Source organism: Parasteatoda tepidariorum, chromosome 9 (assembly GCF_043381705.1).
Source record: "Parasteatoda tepidariorum isolate YZ-2023 chromosome 9, CAS_Ptep_4.0, whole genome shotgun sequence".
Lineage (NCBI taxonomy): Eukaryota > Metazoa > Arthropoda > Arachnida > Araneae > Theridiidae > Parasteatoda > Parasteatoda tepidariorum.
Window position 1 is genome coordinate 41,796,947 of NC_092212.1, and position 19,851 is coordinate 41,816,797.

General features: G+C 27.0%; 1 protein-coding gene across 2 annotated transcripts; it reads left to right on the forward strand.

Moving 5' to 3' along the window:
• The first annotated feature begins 42 nt into the window (after positions 1 to 42).
• LOC107438450 (protein phosphatase alphabet) lies at positions 43 to 14,419 on the forward strand. Of its 2 annotated transcripts, none has more exons than XM_016050748.3 (6): positions 43 to 201; positions 2,890 to 3,764; positions 5,236 to 5,353; positions 6,033 to 6,147; positions 8,110 to 8,164; positions 13,450 to 14,419. In XM_016050748.3, exons 2-6 carry the CDS (start codon positions 2,904 to 2,906, stop codon positions 13,498 to 13,500), a joined length of 1,200 nt encoding a protein of 399 aa, XP_015906234.1. In that variant the 5' UTR covers positions 43 to 201; positions 2,890 to 2,903; the 3' UTR covers positions 13,501 to 14,419. The 2 variants fall into 2 exon arrangements, with proteins under 2 accessions (XP_015906234.1, XP_042906099.1); XM_043050165.2 differs by having other exon boundaries at positions 70 to 308.
• Positions 14,420 to 19,851: the final 5,432 nt, after the last annotated feature.

The window sequence follows — 19,851 nt, forward strand, 5'->3', positions numbered from 1 at the left end:
TATTATATTTTGGAAGCATTTTTAAAAAACGTATCTAATTTACAGCGAAACAGCAAGTTTCATTCAACAACTAAACTCAACATTGCGAGATTTCATTTTTATTTTTAGTGATGGTGATTAATCTGAAAAACAGTAGTGTAAGATTAAATATGCTGCAATAATATGTTTTATATTTTATAGTAACTGATGTTTAGTCTCTAAGTAAGTATCTTTGACTGAAATGACGGTTGCAATTATGGGTTATGATTCTAACATTATGTTTGAAGAACATTATCGTTGCATGTATGATTGCGAAATTTAAATTTTGGGTAAATGAGTTGTTTGGTTTTTGTAAAAAAAAACATCAAAGACGAGCTTATTTCATTAAACGTATGCACAATAAAAAATATTTTCGTGAAAATTCCAAAAGACTCTTAAGTATTTATACATAAGTTATGTACTTGAATGCTGAGCGATTCGTGTTAAACCTGAAACGTTAATCAATTTAACTCTAACCAGGAGTAGTTAGTTTCATATATATTACATTCTCTTGTGTCATTTAACAGTTATTTTTTATTTATGTGATTTTCCAGCCCATTATTTTAATTAGAAGAATTTTATTGTGGTATTTGATTTAATTTAAAAATGCATGTGTTGTTTTTCTTAAATATCCTGTATAAAAATTTATTAACTTTTGTTTAAGTATATTTTGTTTGACAGATATGTTATGGTTTGAAATAAACCAATTCAGTCTTTTAACCTTGCTATTGGTTTCTGATAAGCTAAATTGATAAATTGTTTAGATTCATAGTTTAAAGACAGTTTTTGACAACAAAAACAAGCAAGAGTTTAGCTTGTGTACAACAATCTATTACCATCATCACTCAGTCTACTTAAATCTTTAAAGATTTCTGACCCGTGGACATTAGTCCAGTGATAATATTAGAAGTGCCGTTGGGTTAATTTTAGCCACTTTCTTTGCCATTTTTTGTATTGTGCATATTTTGTGTAACTTCGAAGCTCATATTTTTTTACTTCTCCTAAATTCTTTTTATTTTTGAAGTTTCATGCATGGTATTTAATTTTGCAATGCAGCAAAACCTTAAGAATGAATTGTAGAATAGAAATGGGGTCCACTGTATGAATAACAAAATCATAAAATAGTTTTTGTTAAATTAATGGTATCTTAGAGATTCAGTGTTCAAAGTTGCTTAATTGAGCTTTTATCATATTGAATTAGAAATTTGATATTGTATCGAAAAGAAACCATATATGTTGTGATTATAAACAGTTATTCATGTTATAATCTTGAACAAGAAAGAAGTGTTGATGAATAGTTATTGCTCTAAATCAAAATACAGATTTATTGCATAAAGAGCAAGCCACATAACCTTAATTTCAAGTTTTTGTTTTCAACTCAATTAAATTAAGAAAAATTTTCCTTTTTAAATGGCTGTCTTTATTTGTGCAATTTAGAAAATGGCCAAACTGAAAATATTGTGCTTTAAATATTGAACCACTCCTAAACTCCAAACACAGTGGGTCTAACTGATAATTTTTTTCTCTTAAAAGAATTGCCCAAATAATTCGAATTTTCGGTCTGAACGAGAATAAATTTCCTTATAAATTGAGTATCACTTTGTTGTGATTGAGTATCACTTTGTTGAATTGAGTATCACTTTTGTACTGCAAATGAAAACAAAACATTCAATGTTTACCAATCAAAAAAAATTTAAAAGAAGGCATAATTTTAAATAGCATTCATGTGAATGTGTTTTTGACGACAGCATGGAGCAGAAACAAAGTATTGTCAATTGCTATAATAGTAAGAAATAAACAGACAAGATGCAAAGTAGTTATTCTACACTATGTGCAATTCGCATCTGACTTGCAATTATTTTGCAAAGTTTGTGATATTACTATCTTCAATGCTTGGATAGTTTTCGACTCTGGTAAAATCGTAAAAATTTTGTTGCAGAAAATTTAAATTTTTTTTCTGAAGAATTATATTCCAAAGATGCCTTTCTTGTACATTAGAGGGGAAAGAAATGCTCTTGATTTTTCTATTATTTGAGAATTAAAAAGGAAAAATTTTATTATACCTGGCTTTAACCTGGACAATCTTATTTTCAAGAAATCTGTCATAAAAGTGCCAATTTTTTTTATTAAGGAAAATTATATGAAAAAGTTAATGCAATATATCTTTTTTGAGTTTTAAAATTTTTTTTTAGCTTGAAATTTAAAAAAAATTAATTTTTTTAGGGGAAGTCAACATTTTTAGTAAGCAAGGAAAATATAAAAGATATGTGTTTTAAACATTAAAGCAGAATTTCATTAAACTGACGCATAATTTTAATTTTTCTTGTGTAATAAATTTCAAAGTATGAGATGCAAGTTTGAAATGAAGTAGTTTTATTTTATTAAACTAAGGTAGTTTTATAATAAGTTTGGAAATAAGGTAATTTTATAATAAGTTTGGAAATAAGATAATTTTATTTTATCCAAATGTTTTTTTTTCTGTTGCTTTAAATTCAAGTTAAATTATTAACATTTGTTATTATTAAAAATATCTTGCAGAAAGATATTAGTGCTAGAGAGGTTTCTCGCAAAAAGCCCCCCCCCCCACTTCCCAAAAAAACAAATTCTACCACAGGGATATTTTACTGACTACACTTTTATGTTTATATTACTTTATTATTTTATGTAATTATTGTATAGATGAAAATTTAATCGTGATTAAAAGAAATATCGATGTATAATGTATAGACTAAAAGAAAAAATTTAAAATTTAATCATTAAATTCTAAATTTTTTCTTTTCTGTCTTAGCAACTATAAGCTTTAGATATTTAAGATTTTTCAATAGAGTGTTGTATAGTGAAAAAAATAATGGTTTTGTTTTTTATTTCTAGGCCAACAGAAAAAAATGGGAGCATTCTTGGATAAGCCAAAAACTGAAAAGCATAGCGAGGGAGGTAATGGCAATGGATTGTCATATGGCCTTAGTAGTATGCAAGGCTGGAGAATTGAGATGGAAGATGCACATTGTGCACTTGTTGGTCTTCCCCAGGGTCTGAAAGACTGGAGTTTCTTTGCAGTCTTTGATGGACACGCAGGAGCACGAGTAAGCATGCACTGTGCAGAAAACTTATTAGATACCATCATCCAGTCTGAAGACTTTTGCAATAATACGAATGCCAATAGCTGCAACAGTCAAGTGAAGATGGAAGATGCTGAAAGGATTAAAAGTGGGATAAAAGATGGTTTTCTAAAACTTGATGAAAAGATGAAGAAAATTCCTGAAATTGCTTCTGGTGAGGACAAAAGTGGTTCAACAGCTGTTTGCACACTTATTTCTGCAACTCATTTTTATTTTGCCAACTGTGGAGATTCTCGTGCTGTTTTGTCTAGAAATAAACGGGCATTCTTCGTCACAGAAGATCATAAACCAATCAATCCGGCCGAAAAGGAGCGCATCCAGAAAGCTGGTGGTAGTGTAATGGTACAAAGGGTTAATGGCTCCTTAGCCGTCTCACGAGCTTTGGGTGACTATGAGTACAAACAGGTTGAAGGGAAAGGACCATGTGAACAACTTGTATCTCCTGAACCTCAGGTTGATGTCTTAGAGAGATGCACTGAACTTGATGAGTTTCTCGTGTTAGCTTGTGATGGTGTATGGGACGTTATGACTAACGATGAAATTTGTGATCACATTAGGTATATGATGCAAGTCACTTCAGATTTAGAGTATATTTGCAACTGTGTCATAGATGCTTGTCTTTGTAAGGTAATTATTTTTCCTATTTAAGTAAAGTTACTTTTTCAAAGTTAAGTTTTTAATTTTAAAGTCAGTGATTTTACTTCTGGCTCTTCTTAAGAAAAGAAAAAAATAGACTGGGACATATGTCTTTTGGCTTGCTAGATATTTTACAAATTTCGTGGAATTACAATTACAAAAAAATATACAATATGCTCTGAAAGACAGTAAAATAACATTATATAAAAGCTGAAATATTGTTATTTTAATTTTATACAATAGTTTTTTTTTTAATTGAAAAGTATTTTGATATTGTATACCGTTAAGTTTCCTGCTGATGTTTCGTCCTTCATCAAATATTTGCTTGTTAGCACTTCTGCTGCAAAATTTTCAACACAAAAGTATTTAGAAATTACAATGACCCAGTACAGTAGTTGGAAATAGCCGTTATAAGTAGAAAAACTACTGTAGTTGCTATTTTTTTATTTTTTTGTAGTGTTTGTTTTCAAAGGAAAGTAGTGTAGCGAATGGTGCATACAAAAAGTAATAGTTTTAAAAATAAACTAATTTTTCGAATCTCATTGGTGCATATCTTTGCATGGATGTAATGATAATGCCCTTGTAGCTTAGCATTAAGAATTTCATTTTAACAATATTTAAGTGAGGTTAACATATTTTCGATGTGCTTTAATTCCTAGAGAAAAGAATAGAGCTTTAAGCATTTACAAAATTGCAAACATTTGATAACTTCCTACCATTTCTTAAATTAAATATTCGTTTTTGAAAAAGGCATAAATAGTTGAAGGGAATTAAGAACTAGTTCCCAAAAAATGGTTTAAAATAATAAACTAGTTCATGTAAACACATTTTAATTCCTCATGTTTAAATGAGGCAATTTTTTTATTAAACAATTTTGAACATGGGTGTAATTTAAGTTCTCAGCAGAGTGACTACATTTAAAATAAAAATAGCTGTAGTAGTTATCCATTATCTACGTTTATAAAAAAAAGAGTTGTAGTTTACTACAAAGATAATAGTTTTTCTACCCTGTGCAATAGTTGGTGTTACCTCTTTTTGTATTTCTATATATTTCTATATTCACTTTTAGGAATTTAAGAAGACATATAACTTTTTTCCTTATTAATTTATAATTCAAGGGGTAGAAGGACCATCTTATTTGATAGGACTCTTAACTATTTCTAAACTATTTTGCTATCTTTATTATATCAGATATATATTATCATTTTTGATGGTTCAAATAAGTACTGATTCCTGTTAAAATTGCTGAGAAAGAACTTGAAATGCCATATTTTAAACAATTTTACACACTAGTCATAGCATTTAGAAACATTTCTGTATTATAGGAAAATATTAATATTTCGCTAAAATCTGTGTCAGGACAAACTTACGAATGTAAAAAATTAAGCAAACAATACATAACTTGAAATATATTAATGCATTTTTACAAAAAGGTATGTGTTTATGTATTTTTCATTTTCAGGGCAGCAAAGATAATATGAGCATCGTACTTGTAGCTCTGCCTGGAGCTCCTAAAGTATCAGAAGAAATCTCAAATCAAGATAAAGAAATTAATAAAATTTTAGAAGCACGTGTTAAAGGTAATTTTTTTTAAAATTAATTTTTGTAATACTGAAATATTTTAAATAATCAAAACAGAAAAAAACAAAGATTTAGATTGTTTAATACTTTTAGAAGTTATAAAATGTATAATTTTTTTAAAGAAGATTGTATTTTAATCTCTTTTTTTTATCTTTTATTTATTTATTTTTTACTTATAAACAAAAAAAACTAATATCTATTTCTAAAGTGATGGTGAGATAAGCAGTGTTATCTTTCCTTTTTACGTTAAAAGACAAGGTTCTTGACAAATGGAAATTTGGTGTAATCTCTGAGCTTATTGTTTTGGATGTACAAAGAATAATTCTTTTTCAGAATTTGATTCAAAACAAAAAAAAAATTTTTTTTTTTTTTTACTGAAACTTAAATTTATTGTGTGATAATAAAATCATTGTGCAATTATAACTTATTACATATCGGTAATAAATATTTTTTAATGTTTGTATTAAAAATTTTTTAAAACTTTAAACTAAACAATTATGCAATAAGTAAAATATCATGAAAATGATTTGACTCTAATATTGAATTAACAAGGACTGGTAATTGAGATAATTTTTGTCTTAGCATTATTGTCTGATTGATTTTTGTCTATTAATTTAAAATCACTTTGCAAGTTATAGGTTCTAATTTAAAAATGCGATGAACTTATTTGTTTTACAGAAATTATATCTGGTTCTGGAAAAGTAGAAACATGTGAATTGATGAGGATCTTAGCAGATGATGAAAACATTCGTAATTCCTTGATGCTTTTGCCCCTAGGAGCGTTATTTTTTAAGTAAGTTTTTATTTTTAATTGACTAATATTTTAAAGTTAATTGTGAAATTGTTTGTTGTAAAGTACTTGCAAGCATTAGTTGTTGAATCCCACGAGATAATTTTTGTAAATTTTATTAATTTTTTTCTTTATTTATTTTTGATGTAATTTAGTGAAAAGTCATTTTACTGCTATATTTATTTTTCAAACTCACATTTTTCTTATTTATTATCCTTCAATTATATTATAGATATAGGTTTTGTAAGAGATTTTTCTCAAATTTTCAAACATGCCTTCAAAAAATAAGGTTTTCCATAAAAAAAATTAAGGTTTTTCATATTTAAAAAAAAAAAATTATTTTCCTAATGTGCAATGCGAACCAAAAAAAACCCCTCAAATATTGTACAATAGAAACTCCCATTATTTATCCAGGCAAAATTCATTCATACCATTCATTAAAAATTCATACCAGTAGACTAAGGTAGCAACTGTTTTTAAGTACATTAGCTCAAGTCTGCATTAATTTTCATTTAAAATTGGGTGTCCATAACTAAGCAACAAAATTCTGAAATCCAGAAGGATATGAAATTTCCCTTAAGACTTAATGAGGAAATGGTAATCTGAGCTGATAAAAATCAGTTCATAATTTCAGCATCAGAAAGCATCTATTTTAATGAATTGCATAGATTTACAATAGTTATCATCATCAAGAGTTGGCTAGTTATTGACAGATTTATACTTGAATTGAACCATCACGTCAAAAACCTGTAAAATTGTATTTATGAATGATTATGAAAGCTGTATTTCTATTCATTTTAACAAGGTCTGTGGGAATCTCTATACTTTTTAAGTTGTTTTAAAGAAGATATTCCCAAAACAAAAAGGAGCTTTAAATATTCTAATAACAATTTGTGTTATCATTCTCTTGTGTGAAAAAACAAAGTAATATAAAATTTATGTTTCATATTGCCCTGTTTGGATTGTTAAAAATGCTGATTTCTTAGAATCCTTTATTTTTTTTTAATATGAAATTAAATTTTATTAATTTATTATTATTTTTGTCAATTCTATGTATAAATTAACACAGTGTTGCAATTTTGATTTTGCAAACTCTATCTGTATTTAATGTTTTTAAAATACTCTGTACTAATCATGATATTACTAACTGCAACTGAATTAATAATATAAAATTTTACAGTTCTACCTGAATATGATGATGGTGGTTATTTTTAACATGTTCTGTTGAAATAAAATTGTTAAACTTTAATAAATGTGTGCTAAATGTTTAATTCACTAAAAATATGCCTACCTGTTGTGAAATTTTGAACTGATTTCGTACTAGTTCAAATTTACATTCTTCCATTATATCCTACACAAAATTTCATACCTTTCTAAAGTGTTGTGTAGGTTGAATGAGGTTTAATTTAGGGTAGTTAAGCTATCTACACCCTGTCATCATCATCATCATAGTTGGCCAGACAGCCCAATGTGAGCCAATGCCTTCCTCTGAAGATTTCTCCATGACGACTTTAGATTTATCTTTGATCTCCAATTCTTTTCATTAATGGCGAGACAATCGGACTCCACTGAGTCAGCCCATCTCAAATGCTGCCTTCCCCCCTTTCTTTTTCCAGTGGGTCTCGTCACTCATTCGAATCATGTGGGCGATCCAATTCATTCTATTTATTTTTATGTATTTAGTAATATCAGGTTGTTTATAAATCTTGTACAGTTCAAAGTTAAATCTCCTTATCCAGTTATTGTTTTCATTTACACCACCAAGTATACCCCGCAAAATCTTTCTCTCAAATATATCTACACCCTGTAAATCATTTTATATATTGAACCCAAGATTGCTTGAAGCAAAAAAAAAAACTTACAGTCAAGCTAACTCTGTTTTAAATATTCCCTATGCATATCTTTGTTTAAGGATATACATTTATATAATTAAAATGACTTACTTTTGTCTTTTTCTCTCTTTAGACACTCGTTTTTGGAGGAAGTATGTAATAATTTTACAAGTAATTCATCAGGAAGAGTGAGTATATGAACTTAAAATAAATCTTTTTAAACAATTCACTAATGATTTGTTCAGCAATATTTTTGCAAATGTTTTTGTTAGAGTTGACAAGGTTTAAAATACAATGGTTTTCAAATATCATGTCCAAAATTCTTATCCAAATCATCATACTTATTTACAATATTAGCCATATCATAAGCAGGGGTCTGTTCAGAAGAAATTTGGGTCCGTTAACGTACCCTTCACAAAATAATTTATCTTTTAATTGGACCCTTCACAAATTTGTTTTTCTTCTTCATTATTGTTTTGTTAATCGAATAAACCCTTCCCAGGAAGGGGGGGGGGGAGAGAGACAGATTCAAACGAACTAAGTTTTGTCTTTGGCAGAAGCTTCTTCCTTTGTTCGTCCGAAATGATTATTCTGCGTTCAGCAGTATAGGCTAAATACCAAATATTTGTATGTTGCATCTCTAAAATAGTAGCAGCAATTGCTGTTTATTTTTTAAAATTTAATTTTTTTAATTATAATTTTACAGTGTTAGGCATAATCTTGTATGTCTTTTCAATTTAAAAACTCATTGAAAAAGTTTTTTTTGTTGCAATAACAGACCCTATTTGCAAAAATTTACAAAAGCGGATCCTGGTTGAAGGAATGTGACTTAACGTTTATTTTATATTCACAAATTATGAGTAATTTTTTCACAATTTTAAAAAAACGAACCTTTCAAAAATTACTATCTTGTTAAAGAATCTGCTTTTAAAAATGAAAAAGATTTGTCTTTTTTTGAATTATTCATATTTGTTTGTATTGAAAGAATTTTCTGTTATATATTTTGTTTATATTTGACTCTTAGAAATATCAAACTTTCGTTTGTGTTTATTGAGATGTAAAAGAAATGTCCTTACAAAAATGCCATTAAAGTTTCTGGTCTCCTATTTTTGTAAATTCGGATATTTCTATTTTAGACTTGTAAGCTTATATTTGATTTTTTTTTGTTGAAAAACAGGTTTTATTTTAATGTGCGTAGTGTTTTTAAAAAGTGCTTAAAGGTGCTTATTTTCGATTTTCATTTTTTAAAAGCCCTGAAGGGTGGTTTTTCCATTGGGTGGTTTTAAAAAGTGCTTAATACTCCCTTTTCGAAAATGAAATTTTTCCTTTACCATGTTGATTTTTGCTTTCGAATTATGCAAAAATCACAGTTCACACTGTTCTATTCAACGTTTTCACAAATAATTCAACCCCAATCTATTTCGGCATATTGTCCGTTCGTAACGTATAAAAAGGTCGTTCATTTTACACGATTCAAAATTTCGTGATTTCTTACAATTGTCAAAAGCAATGACAAAGTTTTTTTTTTACATGACGGTTAAAACAAAACTGTCAATTGTAAAAAACTTTCCAACCCTGCCTAACTGTGATATTTTTTAAAGTGCATACAGGGATGAGATTTTTCTGCTTTTTAGCGGATTTCCGCTTTTTTTCACTTTTATCTCTTAAATTTTAGCTTTTTTTTAAATCAAAAATTCAGATTTTTTAAAAATTTCACTTTTCTTTTAAGTATTCCGCTTTTTCAGAAAATTCACCTAGTTTCAAAGAGAAACAGAAAATTCAAACTACATAGCTACCAATCCTTTCTCATTTTTACTTATTTTAGCTATTTTCTCCCCTTTTACACGCAACAGATAAGATTTTCCGAATTTTTTACCCGCCCTCCAGATTGATCCGATTTTCGTAGTTCAAATGACTCTGTTTCTGACAAGCCTTTTAGAGGTCCCAAGCCTGGAATCTGCGTATATCTCGATTCTTCGCACGATTTTAATTTCAAACATAGCTTTTCATATTTGCATATTGCGATTCTTATTCATGCGATTTGAATATTGTATGTTGCGATTCTTATTTACGAGATTTAAAAATCCGATATTGTGATTTGTATCCAATCCTTTCTCATTCCTAGCTACCAATCCTTTCTCATTTTTACTTATTTTAGCTATTTTCTCCCCCTTTACACGCAACAGATAAGATTTTCCGAATTTTTTACCCGCCCTCCAGATAGATCCGATTTTCGTAGTTCAAACGACGCTGTTTCTGTCAAGCCTTTTAGAGGTCCCAAGCCTGGAATCTGCTTTTATCTCGATTCTTATTCACACGATTTTAATATCAGACATAGCTTTTCGTATTTGCATATTGCGATTCTTATTCACGCGATTTGAATATTGTATGTTGCGATTCTTATTTACGAGATTTAAAAATCCGANAATTTACTATCGTGGAAATTCAGCTTTTTTGCGTTTTGGCTAATCTCATCCCTGGTATTTACGCCTTTTTAAAAACCTATGTAGCAATTCATATTCACGTAAGTTTAAAATTCAATGTCTTGATTTGCTCATGCAGTTTATAATATCAAACATTGAATTTTGTATTTATACGTCATTTTAAAAAAAGGCATTGGGATTCGCATTCACGCATTCTAAAAATTTTGCATCATAATTCTTATTTATGCAATCTAAAAATTTTGCATCATGATTCGTATTTATGCGATCTAAAAATTTTGCATCATGATTCGTATTTATGCGATCTAAAAATTATGAATCGTGATTTGTATTTACGCTTTTTAAAAATTCTATATCCCAGTTTGTATTTTCTCATTTTCAAAATCATATATCTAGTTTCATATTCATGTGATTTCAAAATCCATCATTGTTATTAATATTCACGCAATTTTAAGATCAACTATCGCGATTCTTGTGAGAAGTAAAATTTTTTAAATTAGTTACTATAAAGGTGACTGTTTTTCTAACGACGATTATTAGTATATGTAAGTGTTACAACATCAGAGAAACTGAAAGGGAATATATTCAAAACTTACATTCTGTGCTTGCAAAGAAGAAAAAATAGGATTTGTCACAAGATGTTTGAAAAAACATAAAAGATATAGCAAACAAGAGCAATCACTTAAAAAGGGATTTAATTAAATTTTTTTTCCCCATCAAAATTTTATTTATAATTGCTGTTATTTCTGCTATAAAATGTAAAATTCTTATCAAATAAAAAACAATTATCTAAATTATCTAAACAGTTGCTGATTGTCATGTAATTTTTCAAACTAAAATAGCAATTTTTGTATGTTAAGGAGTTACTATATATTTCTATTTCACTGTTATTGATATGTTTCAGAGGGCTCTAGTTAGATTAGACTATAATATGAACATAATGATTCGGTCCATTGTTAAAGTTTTTTTTTCCAATATAATTTAAAAAGAAATATTACTGATATATTTGCTATAAATCACATAACAGTATTTATTAAAAGAAATGAAATATTAATGTATATTCTCAGTGGTTTTAATTTGCTGAACCAGTTAGTTTTTCAAGTAATAATTGTCTCTTATGTGAACTGAGGAAAAATATATGGTAATTTTTATTTTCACTAAATGTTAAGTATCAATGTAATCATTTATATAATAGATTAGTACATAATTGTATGTCAACTCATTATTTATTACCTTAAACTGTCCGGAATTTATTATTAAAGGGTTGCGCTTAAAATTTACTATTATGGAAATTCAGCTTTTTTACCTTTTGGCTAATCTCATCCCTGTTCTTAAAAATATTTTTTGAGTGCTTAAAAGGTGCCTATTTTTTGTTGAATAATTTGGCTACGCACCCTGTAAAAGTAATTATCTTTTTTTTTTTAATGTATGTAAATATAAAGAATTTTTTTTTTATATATTGATTTACTAATACAAAAGCATAATTATATAATTATTGTTAAAAGAATTATAGTCTATATCATAGCTGCCAACTCTACTGGATTTTGCCAGTTTTTCCTGGTCTACTAATTTAATAAAAATTCTCCTGAATTTTGTACATTTTAGATGATTTCCTAAAATTAAGTAAGCTTCGTAAAAAAAAATCCCTATTGAAATAGAATTTTTGCATAATTAATTGCTTGTTTGAATATTTAAATAAATATTACTAATGCACACTGAAGCAAGCTTCAGTAATAGTAATAATTTTTTTATTTGTTTAGAATTCCCTTTTTAAATTAATTAAAATCTTTTTAAATATCGATAATAAATTACTTTTCCTACTATTCGAAATTATGAGTTAGCATAATAAACATTTTAAAATTTGAGTTCATTTAATGTCAATCATAAATGGAAAATATTACATACCATTTATAGTCGTTAGTGACATAAAGCTTTTGTATTTTGATGACAATAAAAATACCTAAAATTACTTATTTGTAAAATATTTAGTATATCATGCAGTAGTTATCAAGAAATTTATATTATTTCACAAAGTCTACTGGATTTTTTTCTTTCCATGTTGGCAGCTATGGTGTGGTGAATATATTTTTTTAATTACATTTTGTTATTTGCGTTTTGTTAATAAGTTAGTTATAAATTTAAAAAATATATTAATACATCTAATTATATGTTTGATGCTTACATTAATATGGAATGGTTGCATGCATATCAAACCAAGATTCAAGGTTTTGAGTACTGTAAGGTCTGTAAGACGTTAAAAACATTTTTGAGACATTTTAGGGAAGTTAAAGACAGCTAAGGATAGTATAATCTACATGTCTTGTCCATAACGCCAGAGATAACTCCGTATTTTTCAAAATATTTAAAAATCTATATATATATATGACAAAAAAAAGCAGAAAATTATAAACTAAAATTTGCAGACTTTTGAAAATTTTCCCACCTTATTTATAAACACTCAACATGAAATAACTGTGAAAAAAGTGGCCTTTGAATTATTTAGAAATAGTGATGGGTAAATACCTAATGAATCAAATTAAATGAACCGAGAATTATACATTGATAGAACAAATTTTTCTATCATTAGGAAATATTTCTACAATCCAGAGCAAGTCTGCAACTCTAGAACCAATTTAAGGCATCCAAAACTTTAATCTTGGTTTTTTCATATTATAAAGGATGGAGAAAAAGAAACTTGTTTAAATTTTGCTTATTCTTAAAGTCTTTTAGTAATTGCAGGGCTCATTGTAAACCTGAAAAAGGCAGGGTGCTAGAGACTGTGATTTGGCATTTTGGACGTAATATTACTGTTTTCCTTTCTGAACCATGTCTTACATTNGAGTAAATTTATATTATTACTAGTTTATATGATTTGAATTTGGTTTTAGCTGCCTTGAGCGCTATTCCAATTTGAATTAATGTATTTAAGGTTGTTTTCATTTTTACCTTCTGTTTAATTAATTTCACTTAAGAATTTGAATTTACGTTTGGATTTACACAAGCACTTTATATGTTTGTTTGTTTTTTCGCAGGAAGAAAATCAGAGTTCTATGCCAGATGTAGCTGCTGTTACACAGACTTAAAGTTGATGCTCACTGCATGGTGTGAAAGACGATATTTTTTGTAGCCTGTGGAGTGAACAAAACTAATTGCTATCTGATATTGCTAATATTCAAGGAATTGTTCTAAAGTGTGTGACAAAAATGCATATTTCTGATCCAAGAAAGACTTAACCATTCTTCTAAAAGAATATTAAGTTGTTCTGAAAAAGTCTGATTTATCCATGTTAGAAAAGTTTCCATTTTTATTTCATAGAACATTTGAAATATATATATATATATACATAAAAATATAAAGTTTTAATTGTAATTTAACTGTAAAAATAAATATTGAAAACCTGTTGAGTAATATACACACTGTATGTTTTTGAGCAAATATTGCTTTGTCAATATATATTTCTTAAGAATATTTTAAATACGGCCACAAGCATGGCATTTTTTCCCCTTGAATCAGTTTTATCTGATAATGTTGAGGGATTTTTCTTAATATGTTTATCTTTCTTAATTTTTTAATAAATGTTTTAATCAGTCTGATTAATTATTTAATAATTGTGCAACTATGAAGAAAATTGAATGTTTCCTTTTCTGATTCTTTTTCATATTCAAATTCATAATCTTTTGATGTGTCAAATTATTGCATTTTACTATGATCATTTCATATTCCTCATTAATATGCACATAAAATGTTCATAAGCATCATAGAAATAGAGCTGCATTAATGTTTTAATGATATAATTTTGTGTGAAATTTGTATAGAAAACTGCTTATCATATTTTTCTCTGATCTCTTATTTTACTGACATTCAAACTGCTGATGCGCGAATTAAGATTAAGAAATTTAAAAAAGACAATGACGTAGAAAAAAAAATATTTTCGTGTTGTAATATTTTTAGAAAAATGTATATGCTTGATTATGAAGCAAAAAATAAAGATATTGTGAAAAATCGGGATTTTCTTTTTTAAATCTTTTTAATTGTTTCTTATATTGTGTAAAGTTGGTTTAGGCAGTTATTTAAAAAAAAAAAATTATTTTACAATTGCGAATGCAGACTTTGAGAAATCTGCCCCGTATTTTAAATTTTCAAAATATTCAAATCAGACTTATTTCATAAGTTAATAAATTCGATTCACAACAAAATATAAAAATTTTTAACTGTTTTTAGTTTACTCACAGTATGAAAGAACTAGTGTAACTATTTATATCTTGCACAATTTTTAAATTAATTTCTTTCAAATCTTAAAATTATATTTCTATTATTATTTAAGAATTGTTATAAAAACTTAAAATTTCATTAAATATTTTTACCATTATAGTGAGGAAACGTAATTCAAAAAAATTGAATTTTTATAAAAATGTTCATATTTTTGTGAATATTCAAGCTAGGTTTATGAAATTTTGTGTAGTTATTGCTTATAATAACTGAAGTGAAGTAATCAATACAATTTAAAAGCTTATCGCTTAGTTTTTTAGCATAGGGTGTTCTGTAATACATATAAACTAATTCCACTATCACATAACATATAAACATATTCCAATATCACATATAAACTAATTAAGCTAGAATTGTTTATTTTAACATTTAATTTTATCACATTAGACTTATTTACATATTATTGTATATCATTATTTGGGTACTGCACCATTTGAAGAAAGATAACATTTAATGGCATTTTTCCAATGAGGAACTACTAGTTAAATTTACTGTAGCATATTCTGATAGATAAATATGGTGATGACCTACATTGTACCTCATTTTATCAGGTTGTTGTTCTCGGTAAAACCTATTTTCAGGAGGTGGTGTCCAGTTTTTCTGAATAGAATTGGCTCTTTAGTTGAAGAACTTAAAAGTATACGTAGTCTATAGAAAGTTCTCCCATCATCATAAAGTCTAAGGTTGTGGAAACTAATAGCATATTTCAAAAGTAGGGATTTTATTTTTGCTCATACTCCCGTCATCGCACCAACCTGAGATAGAGCCTGTCTTAAATATTAACTTGATGTAGTTAAACCATGTAATCATAATTACAGCCACTGCTCTAGATGAGAGGAGTTTTTTCCATATACTTACTATAGTTGTTTTTTTTTTTCAGTGGATACTCTACAAATATATATCATTTGTGCACTGATAAAGGGTAATTGATGGTCAAATCATGGTATGAGACTATTAATAAGAATAAGACTTGCATAGAAACATGTTTAAGGAAGCTGAGGCTTCAATGGTAGGCTGAGGAAAGGCTTCATGCTAATGACTAAGGCAGTTGGCTATTATAATGACTATTGCATTTTGTTTTGCACTCTGTTGCTTGCAGTAAGAAGGCTTAGTCCTTTTTTTTTATATATATATATTTTTACCTTTTAAATCCTTTTTTGAGAATTAAAAAAAATTTAATTTTTGGGAATCATTTGAAATTTTTACAAGCACTAGCTTATTTTTGCAACTTGTATAGATTTTAACTGAATTATAATCTTTTAATGCAATCGTGCAAATATTCCTCTAAAAAGACAAGAAATTTTTAAAACTGTGCTAGTTTATATAAAGACATATTTGTCATGTTATGCCTGGTTAATCCACAGCAAAAACGATTGTTATATTGAAACTCTGACTAAAATTTTGAAGGGTATTTATAGGAATTTATTTGGTCATTAAAATCTGGTCCCTACTAAGATGATTCATCAGCTAGATGCTACTGTATCTAAGCAAACTTTTTGAAATTCAGCTGCTTTCTGGCATTAGAAGAAAAACTGCATTTGCAATATTTATTTTTTAGCAATTTAGATCAAGCGACTAATCCATCTTTTTGATTAAGATTTTAGGTAAACATAAAATTGCAATTTTTCCGAAGATATAATTAAATCGAATAACTTTTTTACTGCACTCGGAAGTGACTATCCTCTTGTTAATATCCAGTATTTCTAACCCAATTTAATGTAAATCTAGCTTAATTTAACCTTTTTTTTTTGCATTATGTTTAAGAAATCAATATGTTAATGTTTTCATTATACAAATGATTTTGTTTTAAACTTATGTTAAAAAAAAGTTAGCCCAAAAATGGTAATTACTTCTTAGGTTAGTAAATATACAATATATTTTTTTTTGTGTTGTAATGATTTCCTGCATATATTTTTAATTAAATATATATGGGGCCACTACTGAAAATATTAAATGGATTTTTTTAATGTAATTAATCATATATTATCTTAAAATTATGAATTGAAAGAGAGTGTAGTGCATTAAAGCACAAATAATAGTTTTACTTAACTTAAAATTGCATTTTAAGTTAAGTTACACAGGATTAATTATTTTAATTTTTATGAGACCCAACGCTTTCCCTTCTTTGAAACAAAGGTTTTGTTGGCTTGATAGATAGTATATTTGCTCTTTAAAAATTAGAAATTTCAATAATTTCTGACAAAAAAGACTTTTGAATGATCAATTTAAATTTAGTTGAGTAAAAACAAGTTACAAAAAATCATTTTACAAATAATTCACAAATCAAAGGATTGTTTTTCAATTTTCTTTTGAACAAAGTGTTTAACAGTGAATCTACTCAAAAATGAAATGCCCGAGGCGTCAAAAGGTTAAGTAATGTTGGTCATGCATGTTTTTTTTTTCTCCCCCTTTTTAAGAAAAAACCCCACTAATTAAATTCACACACTGTTAAATTGTCAGAATTAATGTATTTTCTTTAGAATTGATAATACATAATTGATAATTTTTGTTTATACATTTGTGGGTAGTAAATTTTAATCAAAAAATTTCATAAAAAAAGAATTGACATCATATTCATATCTACAGTTAAAAGATTGGCTTTCTTTACTATTTTAAAGTTCAAAAGTTACTGATTACAACCCTTTTCCGTTTAAAAAATATAAATTATTAAAATTTTAGTGATTTATGTTATTGCAAAAAATAAGTGGGATAGTTTTTATTCCACCGTCCCTGAAAAGGTTAAAGATACTTATGCTTTTTATTTAGATGTTTCATTGTTGAAACTAATAATGAATATAGAATAAGTATAAGCTTACTTATTAATTTTGCTTTAGACTTGCATTCACAAATGGCAAATACAGAGTGACCCTATAAACCTTGGATAAGTACTGTTTAATATATTTTCATTAAGCAAAAGAAAGTATTACCATATGATTATGCATCAATAAATTTTTATATTTATTTAAATTTCAATATGGAGCCGTTCTATCCTGTATTTTATCCAGACAGTGTTTATAAAATTCATTGATCATACTTTCTTTAAACCAATATCTTAAGTCAAATGTCTAAATAATGTTGTTTGTTTTGAATTAGCATTATTATTTTAAGAGTTATTCAATATTCAAAAATGAATGTCGACATAGGAAATAGTCAAATTTCTTGTTGCATACTCACAGAAAAAAAAAGATTAAAATTTTTTAAATTTTAATCTTTTTTTTTTCTTATTTGAAATTAAAATATTTAAGAATTCTAATTTAACCACATGGTTTTTTAGTTGAGATTAGTTAATTGCTTTTGTTTTTACAACTGGACAATTCAATGGTTTTGGGCATAAAAAATTAACATACATTTTTTAGAAAAATTCTCATAAAACATAAGTTTATAATCATAAAATTTTTATATGAAATATTTAGTATATCATATAACCTATCAAAAAAACAATTTGTTTTATAAAAACAAATCATAATAAGTTCAAGTTAAATAGTTAGTGTTGAAGTAAATCGCACAAATGCAAAAAATGATTACTCATTTACAATTTACCTTAGCTCTATGAATTTGTTAGTAATTTAAATGTAAATTTAACTGAATTTTGAAGCTAACATTTGAATAAAGAATTCTATGTAGTTCTTAACATGTAAAATATTATAAATAATTAATTTGGAATATTTTACTTCAGTGTCGGACATATTTTTTTATTTTAAGTAATTATAAATTTTAGTTATTGATAACCATTAAAATGACTGAAAATTACTTTAATTTCAGTCTTAATATTACAAACACTATTTTTCAATTAAATAGTTTCATTAAATTTAAACTGTCCACTATTTCCTGAAGTAGATGGATCAATGTGTTATATAACATTTTTCATCTTGTGAAAGTTAGTTGAAAAATCGTTAATTTTAACTGTGCAATGTATATTAACAACAATGTAAATGATATTGAAGTTATATTTCCTTAAATCTAATAATTTTAAAAATTCTGGAATAAGAAAAGTTACACAATTTTTATATACAATAAAAAAAATCTATTGAAAATTATGTACATTAAAAGGAAATTTTATACTGTATTAGTTTATTAAAATTTTTTCTGGAGGAAAAAAAGATCTTTCTGTGCAGCAAAAATAATTTAATAGCTTTATCTATTGCCTGCATAAATTAAATAATCGTTTAGTGTAGTTCTTGCAATCTATTTTTGATGTTTCAAAGCAGAAGATATTAATCGATATACCTTTAATTTAGTGGCATAGCTAGCGGAGAACAAGAAAGAGTATACATTCCTGGTTTATGAAAAATAATTAAAAATTGATTCCAGAATAAATCCCCCCCCTCTTTTTCTCCACTTTCATTTGCCAATTACAGGCTCAATAACTACTAACAATTTTTATTTCATTTACCTAGATTGAATAGGATGTGTACTATTGCTGTAGTTTGCTACGTATATAGGTTCAATATTTTTTAAATTATTTTTTGCAAATTGGTGAAACAATAAACATCTAAGTGTAATAAAAACTACATACTTTAGTAACATATAATGTTCAATTTTAAACCAAATCAAATGAATAATTTTATTATTAGTTACATTGATTTAAAGTTGTAAAATCTTAGCAATGTAAAATCTAAATTATGAATTCTGTTTTACAGAACTTATAACAGCCCCAAATAGTTCCCTTAAGTATGACATATATAAATCTCAGGTGGTGCAAAAACTGAGATAGTGTCTCTCCTGCCATAAGCCCTAACTATGCCTTTGTTTGTATTAGCAAGGTTTGGTACTTTACAATTTAATTAATTTTATTAAGCTAAAAATACTAAAACATTTTGTTAAAAAAAATACTTTCAAAGCATCAGAACAAACTTGAACGATAAATGGATTCAGCTCTAGGACAAGAAGAAAAAATACTTTTATAAAAAAAGGCGAATATACCAAGCTTTCACCACAATCTTTGTCTTTTCTAAACTGCATAGTCCCCGAAGAGGTCAAAGGTTTTCCCTTTATTTAGCAAACATAGGAAAGTTTTGTGTGGCATTCTAGTTTAACAGGGTTATAATGGAACAAATTTTAATTCAAGCAAAGTATTGCTCAGTTGATGATATTTCAACTGTTTGGCGATAAATTTCAATCAAAAAGTGTGTATAAATGGATGGTAAAATAATTTAAATTAGGGA